This window comes from Balaenoptera ricei, chromosome 10 (assembly GCF_028023285.1).
Source record: "Balaenoptera ricei isolate mBalRic1 chromosome 10, mBalRic1.hap2, whole genome shotgun sequence".
Lineage (NCBI taxonomy): Eukaryota > Metazoa > Chordata > Mammalia > Artiodactyla > Balaenopteridae > Balaenoptera > Balaenoptera ricei.
In genome coordinates, this window is record NC_082648.1 from 20,936,965 (window position 1) to 20,951,548 (window position 14,584).

General features: G+C 36.1%; 1 protein-coding gene across 1 annotated transcript in view; it reads left to right on the forward strand.

The window, feature by feature from the left end:
• IRAG2 (inositol 1,4,5-triphosphate receptor associated 2) overlaps positions 1–14,584 on the forward strand; it is a 91,176-nt gene that overhangs the window by 58,172 nt on the left and 18,420 nt on the right. Inside the window, 5 exon segments of the mRNA XM_059935466.1 lie at positions 7,227–7,273; positions 7,378–7,442; positions 7,599–7,703; positions 9,885–9,955; positions 12,815–12,872. Coding sequence (XP_059791449.1) covers positions 7,227–7,273; positions 7,378–7,442; positions 7,599–7,703; positions 9,885–9,955; positions 12,815–12,872 — 346 coding nt within the window.

Sequence of the window (14,584 nt, forward strand, 5' to 3'; positions counted from 1 at the left end):
CTTTTGTATCTAAAAGGACCTCCTAATCCACTCTCGTTAGGATATGTAACCGAATTATTTTGTCTCGACACCCATGAAGAAATAGGAGCGAACAGAGATCACAAGACAAACTCCTGTTAGATGCTCCTGCGGAAATATATAGATTCCCTGAAGGTTTTCCCGCTGCCTCCGTGCCATTTCTTCCGTAGGCCCCAGGAACTAATCTGTCAGCTGCACTCTATGGCTGTTCCCACCAATTTCCACCATTTCCCTTTTCCTTTGCTCCACTGCGGAATCCGGGCAGCCTGTTTACTCCCTCATGCCTGTCCCTTGAGTAAATCCCCACCTTCTACCCCTTCATGCCCCCCACCCATCTCTTAAACAAATAGAACTCTCTCCTTAGATGATGCTTATCTATGCATTCTCATTCATAAGAATTAGGATGAAACATGAAATTAAAATGACAAAGCATATAATCCGTGTTTGTCCCAGCGACCCATAAATCGTTGTGTTTTCCCAACTCTTTGGCTTCAAACTCTTGGAATTTCATCACTCTTGAGGGCCTTCAAAACAAACAACTTGCCCTGGTATTCAAGGTCTTCTCTAATCTGGTTGCAACCTAATTTTCCAACCTTTCCCCATCCATGCCTTATAGTTGTCCCTAAATGTCAGCCAAACCAGGTGGTCTGTATTGTTGGAATATGTGACACAAAGCTGTTTATGCTGTTTTCTCTGCCCAGAACAATTCCACTTCTCCACTTCTCAAATTCTATTCGACTATCAAGGCCCATTCCAAAAACCATGTGTTCCATAAAACCTTTTGTGGTAGCGAGAAATGTTTACCGTCAAGCATCTCTAGTCCTTCTTGAGATGGAAATCATAATGGATTAGAAGTTGAGAGGTGAGGGTTTTCCCTGGTTCGACCTCTCTGCTACTATGGAAAAGTCTTGTCATTCAGGCCTCATTTTCCTCATTTCTCAACCGTAGCACTCAGGAAAAAATAAGTTCACTCTTTTCTTTTAGACCCCAGTAACTCTGTGCTCCTCTCGTCTATATTTTGGTTACATTGTAGTTCTTTGTTTTCTTAACATGTTCCTGTATCAGATTATAAACTTGGTGTAGAGTGCCTTTGGCCATTAACCAATGTGCATCTAGCATCCTGAATAGATTTGGTATACAGTAGCTGCTCTATTAATATTTGTTGAATGCCTATTTACTTATTTATTTTTGTACTCCCTACAGGGTCTATTTAAAACATTGAGAGTGAGTACCCAGTGCACTTGTTGAATTGACAGTCTTGCCCTATTGCTTTCTGACTGGTGTTCCTGAGAACCTGAGATTTATTTTTTTTATTCCTCTTCCGTATTCACAGAGGAAGCTATATTCTAGCATCTTTTTCAGAAAGCACAATAGGAGATAAGAGTGAACATCAGTATTCATAAGAGGGTCTTTGGGTGACCAGAGGACTCTAACAAGACTAATACCTCAAAAAAAACGTGTCTTAGTAAAATAATTTGGGGTCCAGTTTGGGACATTCCTGGGGAGAACAGAGCTATTTATTGACCCAGTGAAATCTATTTATTTGGGCTATTTTAGTGTAAAGAGGAAAAAAGGAAATAAATTATTTCCAGTCCTCGTCTTTTAGAGACTCAGACTAAAATATTTATGAAAGAAATGTCTGTGGTATCTGGGATATGCTTCAAAACAATGCTAAGGTAAGTTTAGTGGGTGATGGTATAGATGAAAGGAGATGGGCCATAGGTTGATAATTGTTGAATCTGCAGAATGGGTACGCAAAGGGTAATTATTCTATCCTGTCTACTTTTGTATTTATTTGAAATATTTCCCGGTAATGATCTAGAATTTTTAGCCACATAGCATAGGCTTTGGAATTAAGCAGTTGTGGGTTTAAGCTGGCTCTGTTACTTACTAGCTCTGTGAACTTGGACAAGTGGCCTAACCTCTTTCAGTTTGTGTGTGTTCCCTGGTGAAACAGAGATATTACTTTGCAGAGTTCTTTTCAGGATTCAAATACACACATACACATATACATATATTATGCATATATATATGCTTATATATATCTGCAACAGCTAAATTCTGGCCTAACCAGTCCATGGAAACAAACCAAGTAGGTCATATTTAGAAGAGAGACAAATCTCAGTGCTCTGTTTCCCCACTTGCTGATGAATAGGAAGGCCTTTTTCATTCATGGGGTCCCTTCTCAGCATTTCCAAGAATCTCTATACTGGTGCCTACCAGGATATCCCAATGTCCTTCTGATCTCACCAACTTGTGGGTCCCAGGGAAGGACACTTAACCTCCTGAGAGATTGTTGGAGAAGGTAGTTGGTTTCACCACTCACATCTCTGCAGTCCTTTCTGTTGTCCACACCGCCCACAGTCCCTGCCTGCTGCACGGTCGACCTCCTTGAAACGCTGTGTCTGAACCTTTGGTGATCTCCTCTTCTTGGTCGGTAGGGAGATGACTCTCACTTCTTGTTTCAGCACCTTCAGAGCTGGGTCCTACTGTGGTGTTGGGTGGACTCCTTGTGATGCAGTTAAAATTATCCTCTACTTTTCAAGGCAAATAGATAATCCAGAAGGGCTGGCTAGTAACACAGTCTCCCACTGAATCAGGGCTTGCTGCCCCCTTCAATAGCTAGACCCAGCTGTTCATTTGGCCCAACTTTCTCAGTTCTTCCTCACTCTTGGCAATTTCTTTCTGGGGCTCTCCTTATAATCTTTCTTTCCTTATTCACTGCTCCCACCATTGAGTCTGAAGAGCAACCAAAGGATTTCTGGGACTTTGCAAAACTGGACTTGTGATTAGGTACCTGTGTTTGTCCCCAAACACTCCAAGAATTAAGAAGCTTCATGGAAATTACATGACAATGAAACTGATTCTCCCCTCTACCTACTCCAAGCTCAGATTTGACCCCAACAAGACACTTTATAACATATATAAAGTACCTGGTTCATAGTAAACACTCAGAAAATAGCAACTGTAACTATCACCCAGAATCAGAATTATCAGCAGTGTGAAGCTCAGAGGATACAGGTCAGAGGATAGGAAGATGAATTTCTGTTTTCTCTTTAGCTGTTTAAAAAAATCACATACACTAAATATTAAGTGCTTTGCCATCCCTTTGAGGTCTCCTTCATGTCATTACATGTTTTTGCCTAAGATATACTATCACTAGGAGAAGGTGATTTATGAGGCAAAGGACAGAATCAATTTTAAAGTATCTCAGATTTTCTGGCCATTGTCTGTCCTGTTCTCTCAAGCTGTGCGTGGGTGCAGCTTTAATAAACTTGGAGACTAAATAACATTGCCAGTTGCAAAACTGGGACATGTAGAAGTTGGCTGATAACTGTATTACAAATGAACCTCAAAGTGGTGGGTGTGTCCTGTAGATCTGAATGTGTGGTGTCCTTTTAGTCAGAAATTGCAAAAAAACCCAAAAAAACAAAAAAAACTTGTGAAGGAATTTCATTTTATTTAGGTTATAACTATATAACTACAACTATATAAAGATTAGTTGTAATCTTCTGATGTTTAATTTTACATTCTTTTTTTTTAAAATATTGAAACCAACTTCAAGTCAAGGGCATTTTTTTTTTTTTTTAAAGTTAGAATAAAATAAGTCTATGTAGACTCCTTTTGTTCGGTTTTTCTTCTTTTCTCAGAAGATCATATTAGTTTATTTGAGTAACGTCAATTGTCTAAAATGGATCTAAAAGTAAAAATTACATCGGTAACATGAATGTTTATTAGAGGAAGTGTTTCTGATCATAAAAATCTATGGATGAAATAGCACTTCATCTAGAAGAGTAACCCTGGGAGATTATCTAGGCCTGTTAACTGCCCTTACTAATATCTTAGAAGTTATTTCTTATTGTTCTTCATATTTTCTATCTAAATACTAAAATAATACTGCTCTGTGTGTGTGTTTGTGTGTGTGTGTGTGTGTGTGTGTGTGAGAGAGAGAGAGAATATGTGTGTGTGCATCCTGCATTTGCTGATCTAGCCTGTGGGAGAATGTCTCGCTTTGTTCCATGAGTACCTTAGCTACCCCACCCTACATTAGACTTTTACTCTCAAAAGCAAATGGGCTGGACCACGGATTTTCATGTAAATGTTATGCAGGTTGATATTTGAATGGCTCGAACAGGAAGAACATGCTTCCTGCTCTATGCTGTCAGCATGTGTTAGACTCATTGACTTGAGCCAATCTTCTACATGTAGGTAAGTCTCTCTTCTGAACTTTCTTTTTCTTGCTTTTAGTCAGTTTCTTGATTTTCCTTGGTTTTAAAATATATCCAGTAAATTATCTTTTTTATCATCTGCCCAGATCCTACAGTTGTTGTGTGTGTTAGGTTCTCCTGTGAGTTTAAATAGGGGTGCCTTTTGAAACTGGAAGAAAAGAGCACAATTGTAGAAAGTTTTTGCTGAGTTATTTTTCACCCCCCCTTCACAGGTACAGACACCCTGAGGGGCTGTATCTCCAACTTTCATTAACTATAACCCTAAATTTGGAAGAAAAAAAATCTCCTTCTTTTGTCTGCTTCTTCTTGTAAGGAGGAAGAAAATGTTAGACCAAATGTATGAAAATCTAAGATTGAGATATGTTGTATATTATGTTGTTTTCTGATTAGTGAGATTTATAAAGATTAATGAATTGGGAATAATATCCAGTAATATCCAATATCCTTGCAACAGAACAATGTAGTAATGTACAGCTACTAAATATATGCCATTTCTCGAAAATCACAGAATTGTTACTTAGTTAATCAATAAATATTTTACGTTTACCAAAAGGTTTCACGTATAAAAAATAGGACAAAAGAAGGGCTTTACACAGACCATTATGGCAAATGAGACTCATTTCTAGTATAATGAAAACAAACTGTATTTTTGCTATATTTATTATTTTGACTTTAAATAATAAACTTTTTTTAAAAAACAAAGTTTACAGAAATAATGTGTTCCCTTTCCCCTAATGCTGGAAATCAGTTTAATTGAATAGAAAATAACTGCATTCTCTTTCATATCTCTTAAATTCAAATACAGGTATTCATGACTCTGGTATAAGAAGAAATATTTTTCTGACAAAATTAGCTTTTTAGTTAGTGCAATATAATTATTATATATAATATATGTTATTAATTATAGCACAGTAATAAGTGTTTTTTCAAGCCACACATAATAACAGATTTGTATGTTATGGTGGGTTAAATGGGCCTGATTTTTTTATTATTAAGGAATCAATCCTTGTTGACTTTTATGGAGGATACTTAATGAGACTGAAGAATGTTTAATTTTTTCCTATTTTTATAGCTTCATTTCTTACATATATATGGGCAGATAGTTAAATAAGCATATACTAATTACTAGTGCAATCTATTTAAATATCTTAAGGATAGAGCCAATATCATTTAACTACCTGTGAAGTATAAGGTATAATTTCTCTTCAAAATTTAATGCAAATATTACCCTACTCTGTTCTGTGCATGTTACTTTCCTCTGTGGAATGCTGCTTATAATTTATGAAGTATTTGTTTTGCATATTTGTCTTTCTGACTGGCCTATGAGCTCCTCTCGGACAAGGAATGTATTTTTGGTCTCTCCAACCTTTCTGTTTTGTGCCAGAAACAGCCTTTCACTGTGTCTGGCACAAACTGGGCCTTTGATGAAAGTTGTTGACTTAAATTAAACTGATGTCACGAGAGGCTTCAGTTACATATAGTCTGACACAAAGACATTTAAAGCAGGGACAAAAATGAAATAAAAGAGAAGATTGCCCAACATTTATATGTAGGAGGATTAGGTGTAAATTCTTGCTGTGCAAGTTTGTGGGGTTTTCTAAACATTTGAGGGGAACATTTCAAAAGTTTATATTCAAATCATCTACCAGTCTAAGACAATCATTGCGAAGTTTTTGCCTCTCCAATAGCCTTTAGGGTATTTCAGAGACAGTTCTGTTTACAATGAAGAGGACACTGTATTTAGTCTGATTGTTTAGACTGTTTAGAGGCTGACACCACCATTCTGAATACTCCTGAGAAATTACTTTATTCATTGGTTTTACTTTCCTTACCTGAAATAAGTAAATCATTTTTTTTTTTTTTTTTCTGTAAAACCCACCGCATAAGGTTGTTGGGAGAATTAAATGGGATGATACATAAAAGGGCTTTTGTAAATTTTAATGTGCTGAACAGATGTAAGCTATTGTTTTTTGTATTGGATAACTACACATTCAGCAAACTCTTGCTAAACCTTTATCTTTCTGGGACTATAGTCAGTATTATCTTGGAGAGATTCTAAATACGGTGTATGATATATGGCATCCCTCCATTGAAAACTGTTGTTGGTTGTGCCAGTTAACAAGAAGCTGTGTGTTTGATTATGGAGTATTTAAATGTCTTCAGTTTTGCATTGTCTGTGCATATTTTGGATATGTCCAAGTGATTTCAGTTTTAATTTATTAAATTTTGATTTCTTTTCCTAAATAAACTGAATGATAATGAAAATATACTTATTATTGAATAGAAAAACTTTTTATTAAAGAGGAACCTGTGTTCCCACTGTATTTTTTGAAAGAGAATAAGTGAACCTAATCTCCTGAAGTTCCCCCCAAATTAGGAACTCTTGATAAAGATTAAGAAGCTCAAATGAGACTTTCAAATGTTTGCCCTGGAAGGCTGGGACCACAGTTTTGCTAAGTTCTTTTTGAGCCCCAAGTAAGAGGTGCTGCCGTAGATGTAATCCATCAGATCTTTGAGAATTGGATTAATTTTAAAATGTATTATGTGTCTAGCTAGAAAATTGAGAACCATTTTTAAATCAACAGGCCAAAAGTTTTAAGTTGAGTAATATTTCCATAAATAGAAATGTTGTTTTATGTCCACCTAGAATGTTCTGTTTAAAGAAAACTTAAGTTCATGATATAAACTCTATCTGCCCTTTGAGTTTAGAATTTGTTTTGCCCAAGAATTTAAATTTTCTTTAAATATTGGTCTTGTAAGTACACTTAAAATTGGATTTTTTTTTGGCAAGTACAGCTTTGAGGAAGTATGTATATCAGTCTGCCCTGTACCATCCCATTCCCATATCCTCTCCAAAAGAGCGAAGCAAATATGGGTTCATTTAAAACTGTATGAAAATGTTTGCTTAACACAACTTCTCTGGAATGGAAAATGTCAAATTGTGAAACTTGTTTCTCTCTCTTTTTTTTTTATCTTAAGGACAATGGTGTTGAACGCTTATATTCTGAGAGCCGGCCACAGTCCAGGTTTGCTTGTTTGTTTCTGTGTATGACTTGTGATGCATATTCAGTTAATTTCTAAGAGAATTCTTTGGACCAGACACTCTAAAATACTTCCACTTTTTTGACAGGGAATATTCCACCCTACCATCTCCTGGACACACTTCATCCACAGAGAGTACTGTAACTTCAAGTGGTGAGTAGATTAGAAAAGATATAAAAATAGATTGTTAGTATTATAACTATAAGCTTGGATGTTCTGTGACCTGCTAAGGTGTGTGCAAATGAAAAGGACATAAGCAAATAATCCTTTTGCATAGTATTCATGCTGTTAGTTTCTTCCTGTTGATAGATTCTGGATCAGAAATTCTGCATATGGCTTCTGGTGTCATTGATTGTAAACCACTCTGTGAGAAAGAGGAAGATAAAAGATCAGCTTCTGCTGTGAAGATCAAAGGTAAGCTGTTGAAGGGTTCAAGAATAGTTTCCATTCTAAAACACTAAGCAAACTGGGAAGCTAGTGGAGTAACTATCCTCAGTGGCTCAGTAATACTATTTTATAAAAGAATTTTGAAGAGAGTCTGCAGAAAAGAAGTCCAGAGGTGACCATGGCCTTCATATATGACAACGTTACCAACTTTTTTCCAATTCTGTATTTAAAATAAAAATTAAAGTATATTTTAATGGGATTTAAATATTTCCTTATGGCCAAAATCGATTGGACACACCTGAGTCTCAACTGTGACGCAGATGTGGAATCACCTACTTAGGAAATTCTCAGAATCCTAATTTGAATCTACTGGGTTAAAAGGATGGACCGATTAGTGATGGTTCACTCAGGAGGCAGAAATTAACTAGATAACATGTTAGATCCTTTTCTGCCATTTGAGTCTGAAAATAAAGTGCTTATTCTCAACCGTTCCCAGTGAGACATCACTACAGTTGACACTCATGGGAAACATAGGCTCCCATTCCAACCAAAAACACCGATCAAGGAAAATTCATCTAATGTTTAAATTGGACAATTAAATTTGAGATACAGGTGCTAAGTTAAGGGAGCTGTAAAATTGTAGAAATGGAATCCATTCCTTCAGTTGACTGAAGAATATCTTTATATTCTACCTCACACCAAATAAGAAAAATTTTAATTAAAACTGCTCTAGGATACTATTTTTTACCTGTCATGTAGACAAAGATAAAAAATTTGATTGCACAATGTTGGTAAGGTTGTTGGGGGAAAAAGAATTCTCATACACTGCTGCAGGGAATGTAAATTATTGTAATTAGTATGGAGAGGAATTTGACAATATCTACCCAAAATTTAAATGTACATATGCCATGATAAAACAATTTGGTTTCTGGGACTTTATCCTGTAGCTCTAAGTACATACATACTATATGACACATATGGAAGTTTATTTACTGCAGCATTGTTTGTAATAACAAAATTTTGGAAACAAGTTAACTATCAGTAGAAGACTAATTAACGTATTTTGGCATATCCATGTAATGGAATACTAGTATACATCTGTAAAACATATATAAGGAAACTTTTTTCTTGAAAGGATATCAAAGAACTATTTTGGGGGGGGGGGGGAAATGCCAAAGTACAAAACATTATGTATTGCATGTAAAAATTTGTGGAAAAAAAATAGAAAAAAGTTGTTGTGTATATATAAAATATCTCTGCAAGGCTAGACAAAAATTTGTAACATTGTCTATGAGGAGGTAAAGTAGGTTTCTGGCAGGCGTGATGGGAGGGAAAATTTTCACTGGAAAACAATTTTACACTTTTTCATTTATAGGCCATATGAATCTACTATCTGTTTTAATTTTTTTTTTAAAGAACTAAAATAAAAATTCCATAGGGAAAAAATTTTATATCCCTGAAGAAAGGGGTTACCATTTTGCTCTTATTTCCATGTAAATTAAAAAAACTAATACATCCTTTAACTATTCGGTTTCTGTTTTCTTAAAAAGAAAGAAACAAAATCTGACTATAGCCGCTGACCTTTGTGCCTGCACTGAACTAAAGTCAGGACAATGGATCATGTGAAGAGGAAAATCATCATCAAGTACATTACAATACAAATAAACAAAGGGAAATTACAAAAAGGAATGGCATAAATTAAAAGTGCATCTTTTCTTCTTAGTTTGATTACATTTTATTTAGAAAGATACTGTGTTTTGGAAGGATATACTTTGTTATCAGCCTTGCATATATAATTGTTAAAAACTTGTTTGTCAATCTACAAAAAAAAAGCTACTAAGTTACTAATTGTTCATCCTTCTTTCATTCAGTTTCTGTAATTATACTAGTAATGTGTTTGATTTAAAAAAGCAGCAGTAGCTGCTTTTTATTTTTAAAACCCTACTGTTTGAAGGCCATTTATACAGGTATTCATTTCTGTTAAGAAATCTTATATGGCTAGCTTCCTTGGGAACTTTAGCTGGCCTAGTCCTGATTCTGAATGAATGGACACATTTAAAGTTTTTTAGTACAAAATTTGTCTCACGTGTTAAGCACTTTGCCACTTACTACTCCGCCCGCATTTCCACCCTCACTATTCCTTCCTCTTTTACTCGTTACTACTCCCCCTCCCCACAACATTGTTGATGTGTTTCCTCCTTCTTATAGGTGGAAGTCCAGCTCCTGAAAATATTGCACTCCAAGGCTCTGTGAGTGAAGAAAAAATCATGTCAAATCAGGTAAGGAAATATATGCATGTTAACAGTAAAAGTAATGATATGTTGCAATGATATTTAGAACTGTCCCTTTAAGTTTGCAAAGTACTCTTAAAAGCACTATTGCATTTTATCCTTTCAAAATATTATGAGGTTAATAGCATTTAGTTATACTAATATTGTATAGATGAAGAAGTTGAGGCCAAACCATCCAGGGTCACTCAGTAGACTCAGGTAGGACCTCCTGACTCCACACTGATTTTTCTTTCATTCATTCATGCATTCATTCACTCATTTATTCATCAAAGGTCTGCTGGAAACAAGCTAAATATCTATCTGTAGAGTACTCTTAAATAAATGAAGGCATTAATAAATAAGGCTAAACAAAACAGTGATATCTATCTTAAAGATGTGTTGTAATTAATGGAAGAAACATACAATTACTCAGTAATTAGACTGGTCAGCAATATGAAAGAGAAATGGTTAGGGTGAGAGGACAGAAGAGGTGTCATGGAGGAGGTACCTAGTGAGTGGTATCGAATGTTAGACAGGCACATGACAAACTGCTATAAAACATTATAAGGATGAATATTTAAATGTTTATAGAAAAATAATTAAATTCCTTTCCTTAAAGAGAAGGCATATCACCACTGGTATGAATTTATAATTATTTGAAGAGTAACTTACAGACTATAGGCGATTCTACGTTCCTTCAAGGGTCTTATTTATACATCAGTCCCTCTCTGTATTCTATGTGTGGAGGTGTGTGTATGTGTGTCTGTGTGTGTGTATTATTATTGTTTTCCCCTCAGTGTATAAACATTCTTTTAGTTAGGCCTATTTGATTACAAGAAACAGAGACTCATGCAACTAACTCAGGTTAAGAGAAGGTTGTGGCATGTGTACATTGGAGGTAATAAGGTAGATAAAAATTTTATACTATTCTTGTCTGAAGGGAGTGGAGTAGTTGGATATGTGATTTGGGATAATTCTTTTAGTGTAAAGTATATATAAAGTGTAGTGTTGGCTAGCCCACATGCCGAAAGTGGTTGCCCCTTATAAAAAATGGACAGAGGAAAATTCAAGTCCTCTAGTCTTTCCTAGCTCATCTCAAAAAAAAAAATAAAAAATAAAAAATCTTTTAAAAATAATGGATTAGAAAAGTTAGTAATGGAGGTGGAAAATTGGTTAGAATGCTATAGTAATAATTCAGGCAAGAAATGAAGATAGTTTGAATTTAGTGATGATGGAAAAAATGAGACTAACTTGAGAGATACTTGAGGTATAGCATTCACAGTACATGATAACTGATAATCGGGGGTCTGGGAAAAGGTCGATACCCAGGTTTATGGCCTAACCTACAGAATGAATAGAATAACATGAGAGTAGGAGGGAGTAAGAAGAATTTGTGGGGTAAATTTAATTTAATTTAACTTGAGATAAGTCAAGTTTCAGGTTGATATGAGACATCATTAATACCGTGTAAGGAGATTTTATAGATAAATATATACCCATATTCATAAACTCACCCGTGGGACTTTCAGGAGCAGACACATATTTGTGAGTTATCAGCAAAGCACCAAGCAGGTGGATGAGATTCCCCAAGGAAGGAGGGCAGGCAGAGAGAGAGCACAGAGGATAATGGACTCTTGATGATTCCATTGCCTAATAAGAGAAGGCAATGGTGGAGGAGACCAAGAAGGAGCTTTGGAGTGATGGGGGGACATCAGGAGAGGGGAACCAAGGGATGAAAAAACTTCAAGAAGGAGGGGATTATAGATCGATTTGGATGCTACAGTGAGGTCACGTAAGATAAAGACTGAAAATTATCCATTGGATTTGGCAGTAGGGAGTTCACTGATAGCTGGGGAGAGCAGTTTCCTTGGAGCGTTGGGTGCAGGGACAGAGTAGTTCACTGATCACAAATGGGAGATGAGGAACTAGAAACAGCAACTGTGGACAACTCTTCCCAGAAGAAGTGTAGCCAGGAAGCGCAGGAGTGGAAGAAAATGCCATAGCCGGAAGATGTCACAGGGTTGAGGGGGGATTAAGAAAACTTCAGTATGTACATATTGATAAGGATGATCCAGTGTTTTACCTGTATTATTTCATTTGTTACATTTTATCAAAATCTTAGTTTTCAGTTGTCCAAAAAGTACATGACATGGTATCAAGGGCCCTACCAAGGAAATTTGTCTTGGACTTATTTTTTATGGAAAATTTCTGAGAATGCTGAATAATAATTATCCTAAAATAATTGTATACCTATAGCTTCTCCTTTAGATTTCCCCAGGCAGTATAGTGCAACTCTCCTATTATGGTGATTCTTGTATAGATACATTTGTAGGACAGTTGGTCAATGACCTTAAAATATATTCAGATGGAGTAAAAGCCAAACATAGCACAAACTTAGCAGCTATTTTGCCATAATTTCCCCAACAATCCATCTGGAAAGCTGCGTGTGATCGTCCTAGATCACCGCCCCCTCTTCATCCATTCAGTCCTATCTCTCCCTCAAGCTCCAGCTTGTTCCTTGTCTGCAGAGACTTTCCATGCTTCTCAAGCCATGGTGTTGCTCTCTTTCTTTTGCAAAGCACATATTTATCTATCTCTCATTTACTTGGCAATTAATCCTAGTTTGCTTTGAAGTAACTTGTATCATGATTGCAGCTTTTCATGTACTTCTGTTCTTTATGCCTCAGCTAGGTTAGAAACCTCCTTGGAGTCAGTCCTCTTTTCTTCTGAATGCCTAGCACAGTTCTTTGCATACTATAGAGTGTTTTTTTGAACAGGGTAGGCAGGAGAGGACAGGAAGTCGAGAAATGATTGGTTATGAAGGATTTCCACTCTATGTTCAGCAATAAAATCTCTTTATGATTTTAGGAAGCCAAAGGGGAACCAGAAACAATAAATGAGCACAGAAAAGAATGTGTGGCAGGAGGTAAGGAATGTTCTCTTCCAACCCCCATGTGAACTTTTATTCCCTGCTGGTATGTTTTATGGATGAAATCTTTCTGAGTAAAGATATGGCATCTACAACGCTGCATCTCTAGATAAAATCAGCCAAATAGAACTGATTTTGATTCAATTTGTAGCGTTTTCAAAAGGCCATATTTATGCTGCATTGCCTGTTAAGCTCAGAGGTCTTGTAATAACTAGTGCCCTATTGTGAACTAAGAACCATGCCAATGTTGGTAGCAAATTCTAAGCTCTACCCTGAGATTTTTTTATTGTTCCGTCTAAAAGCAAATAAGCCAGTATTTGAAGAATGAGTGCTAATATGCTTCTCTCCCCATCTCCCTTCTGTTAGGATAGAATAGTGAATAGAGTTCTGGCTTTGGAGTCACTCACTGTATGCTTGGTCACTCTCTTACTTGCTGTGACTTTGGCAAGCTATTTAACCTTGAGTCTTAATTTCTTCATCTGAAAAGTGGAAATGATGAGTAAAAAAAAAAAAAAAGTACCCTTTATGAAACATAGACTGTACTAAGTACTAGGCTAAATTCTCTATATGCATAGTTTTATTTAGTTCTCCCCAATACCTGTGTGAGCTAGGTAAGCTGCAATTCAGTTTCCTAGCCTATAAACTGTAGATAAGAACGGTACCCACTACAGAAGGTTGACTGTGAGGATTGAAGAAATTATGTAAAAAGCATTTAGAAAAGAGCCTGATAAAAGTTCTCATAAAAGTTAGCTACTATAGAAAAATCATCCTTATTTTGTAGATGTTTTGATGAAGTTGTGACTTGTTCCAGGTCACTTAGTTTTAAGGATCAAAGTGTCGACTGAAAAAAAATTCACAACCTAAAAGTTGAGAATTATGTTTTATCTGCAGATTTACTGAGGACTTAAGCCTGGGATGTAGCCTCTCAGATAGCTCTGAGGCACTGTTCCAAAGAGGTAAGGGAAGAGACAGGACATATAGGAGATTTTGCAAAACAAAACAAAACAAAAAACCACCAGGTAGTCCAACATCAAAAGATAACTGCTAATTATAAAAAAACCCAGACATCTCAAGTTAATGAATTTAGCCCTTTTCTATGTATGGGAAGATGCAAGAGTCTGGGCTTATTGAAATCATTCCTTTGATATATAGGGACAGTATCCTGCTTTTCTCCATCTTAAATCCCCTCAGGGTGCACCGCAGCTACAGTGGCTGATGGCTTGATGGCCACAACATCATTTGTTTACTGAATGGCAGGCCACATTCTTTGTCCACAAAAGCTAGGATTTAAACCAGATCTTTTCAACTCTATACTTAGTGCTCTTAATAACTATTATTGTCTTCTTTGTGGAGTAGTCATGAAGAGTATCATTAATATGTATAAAGAGCTTTGTTCTGGGACTGGCATATAGTAAACCTGTGGTAAATGATTGATATCATGTTTATTGTTGCTGTTATTATTAGCAGTATTATTATTATTATTATTATTATTATTATACTATTGTTACTACTCCTAGTACTACTACTACTACTACTACCCCAATACCTGTGTGAGCTAGGTAAGCTGCGATTCAGTTTCCTAGCCTATAAACTGTAGATAAGAACGGTACCCACCACAGAAGGCTGGCTGTGTAGATTGCAGAAGTTATGTAAAAAGCACTTAGAAAAGTGCCTGATAAAAGATCTCATAAAAGTTGCTGGTTTTAAAT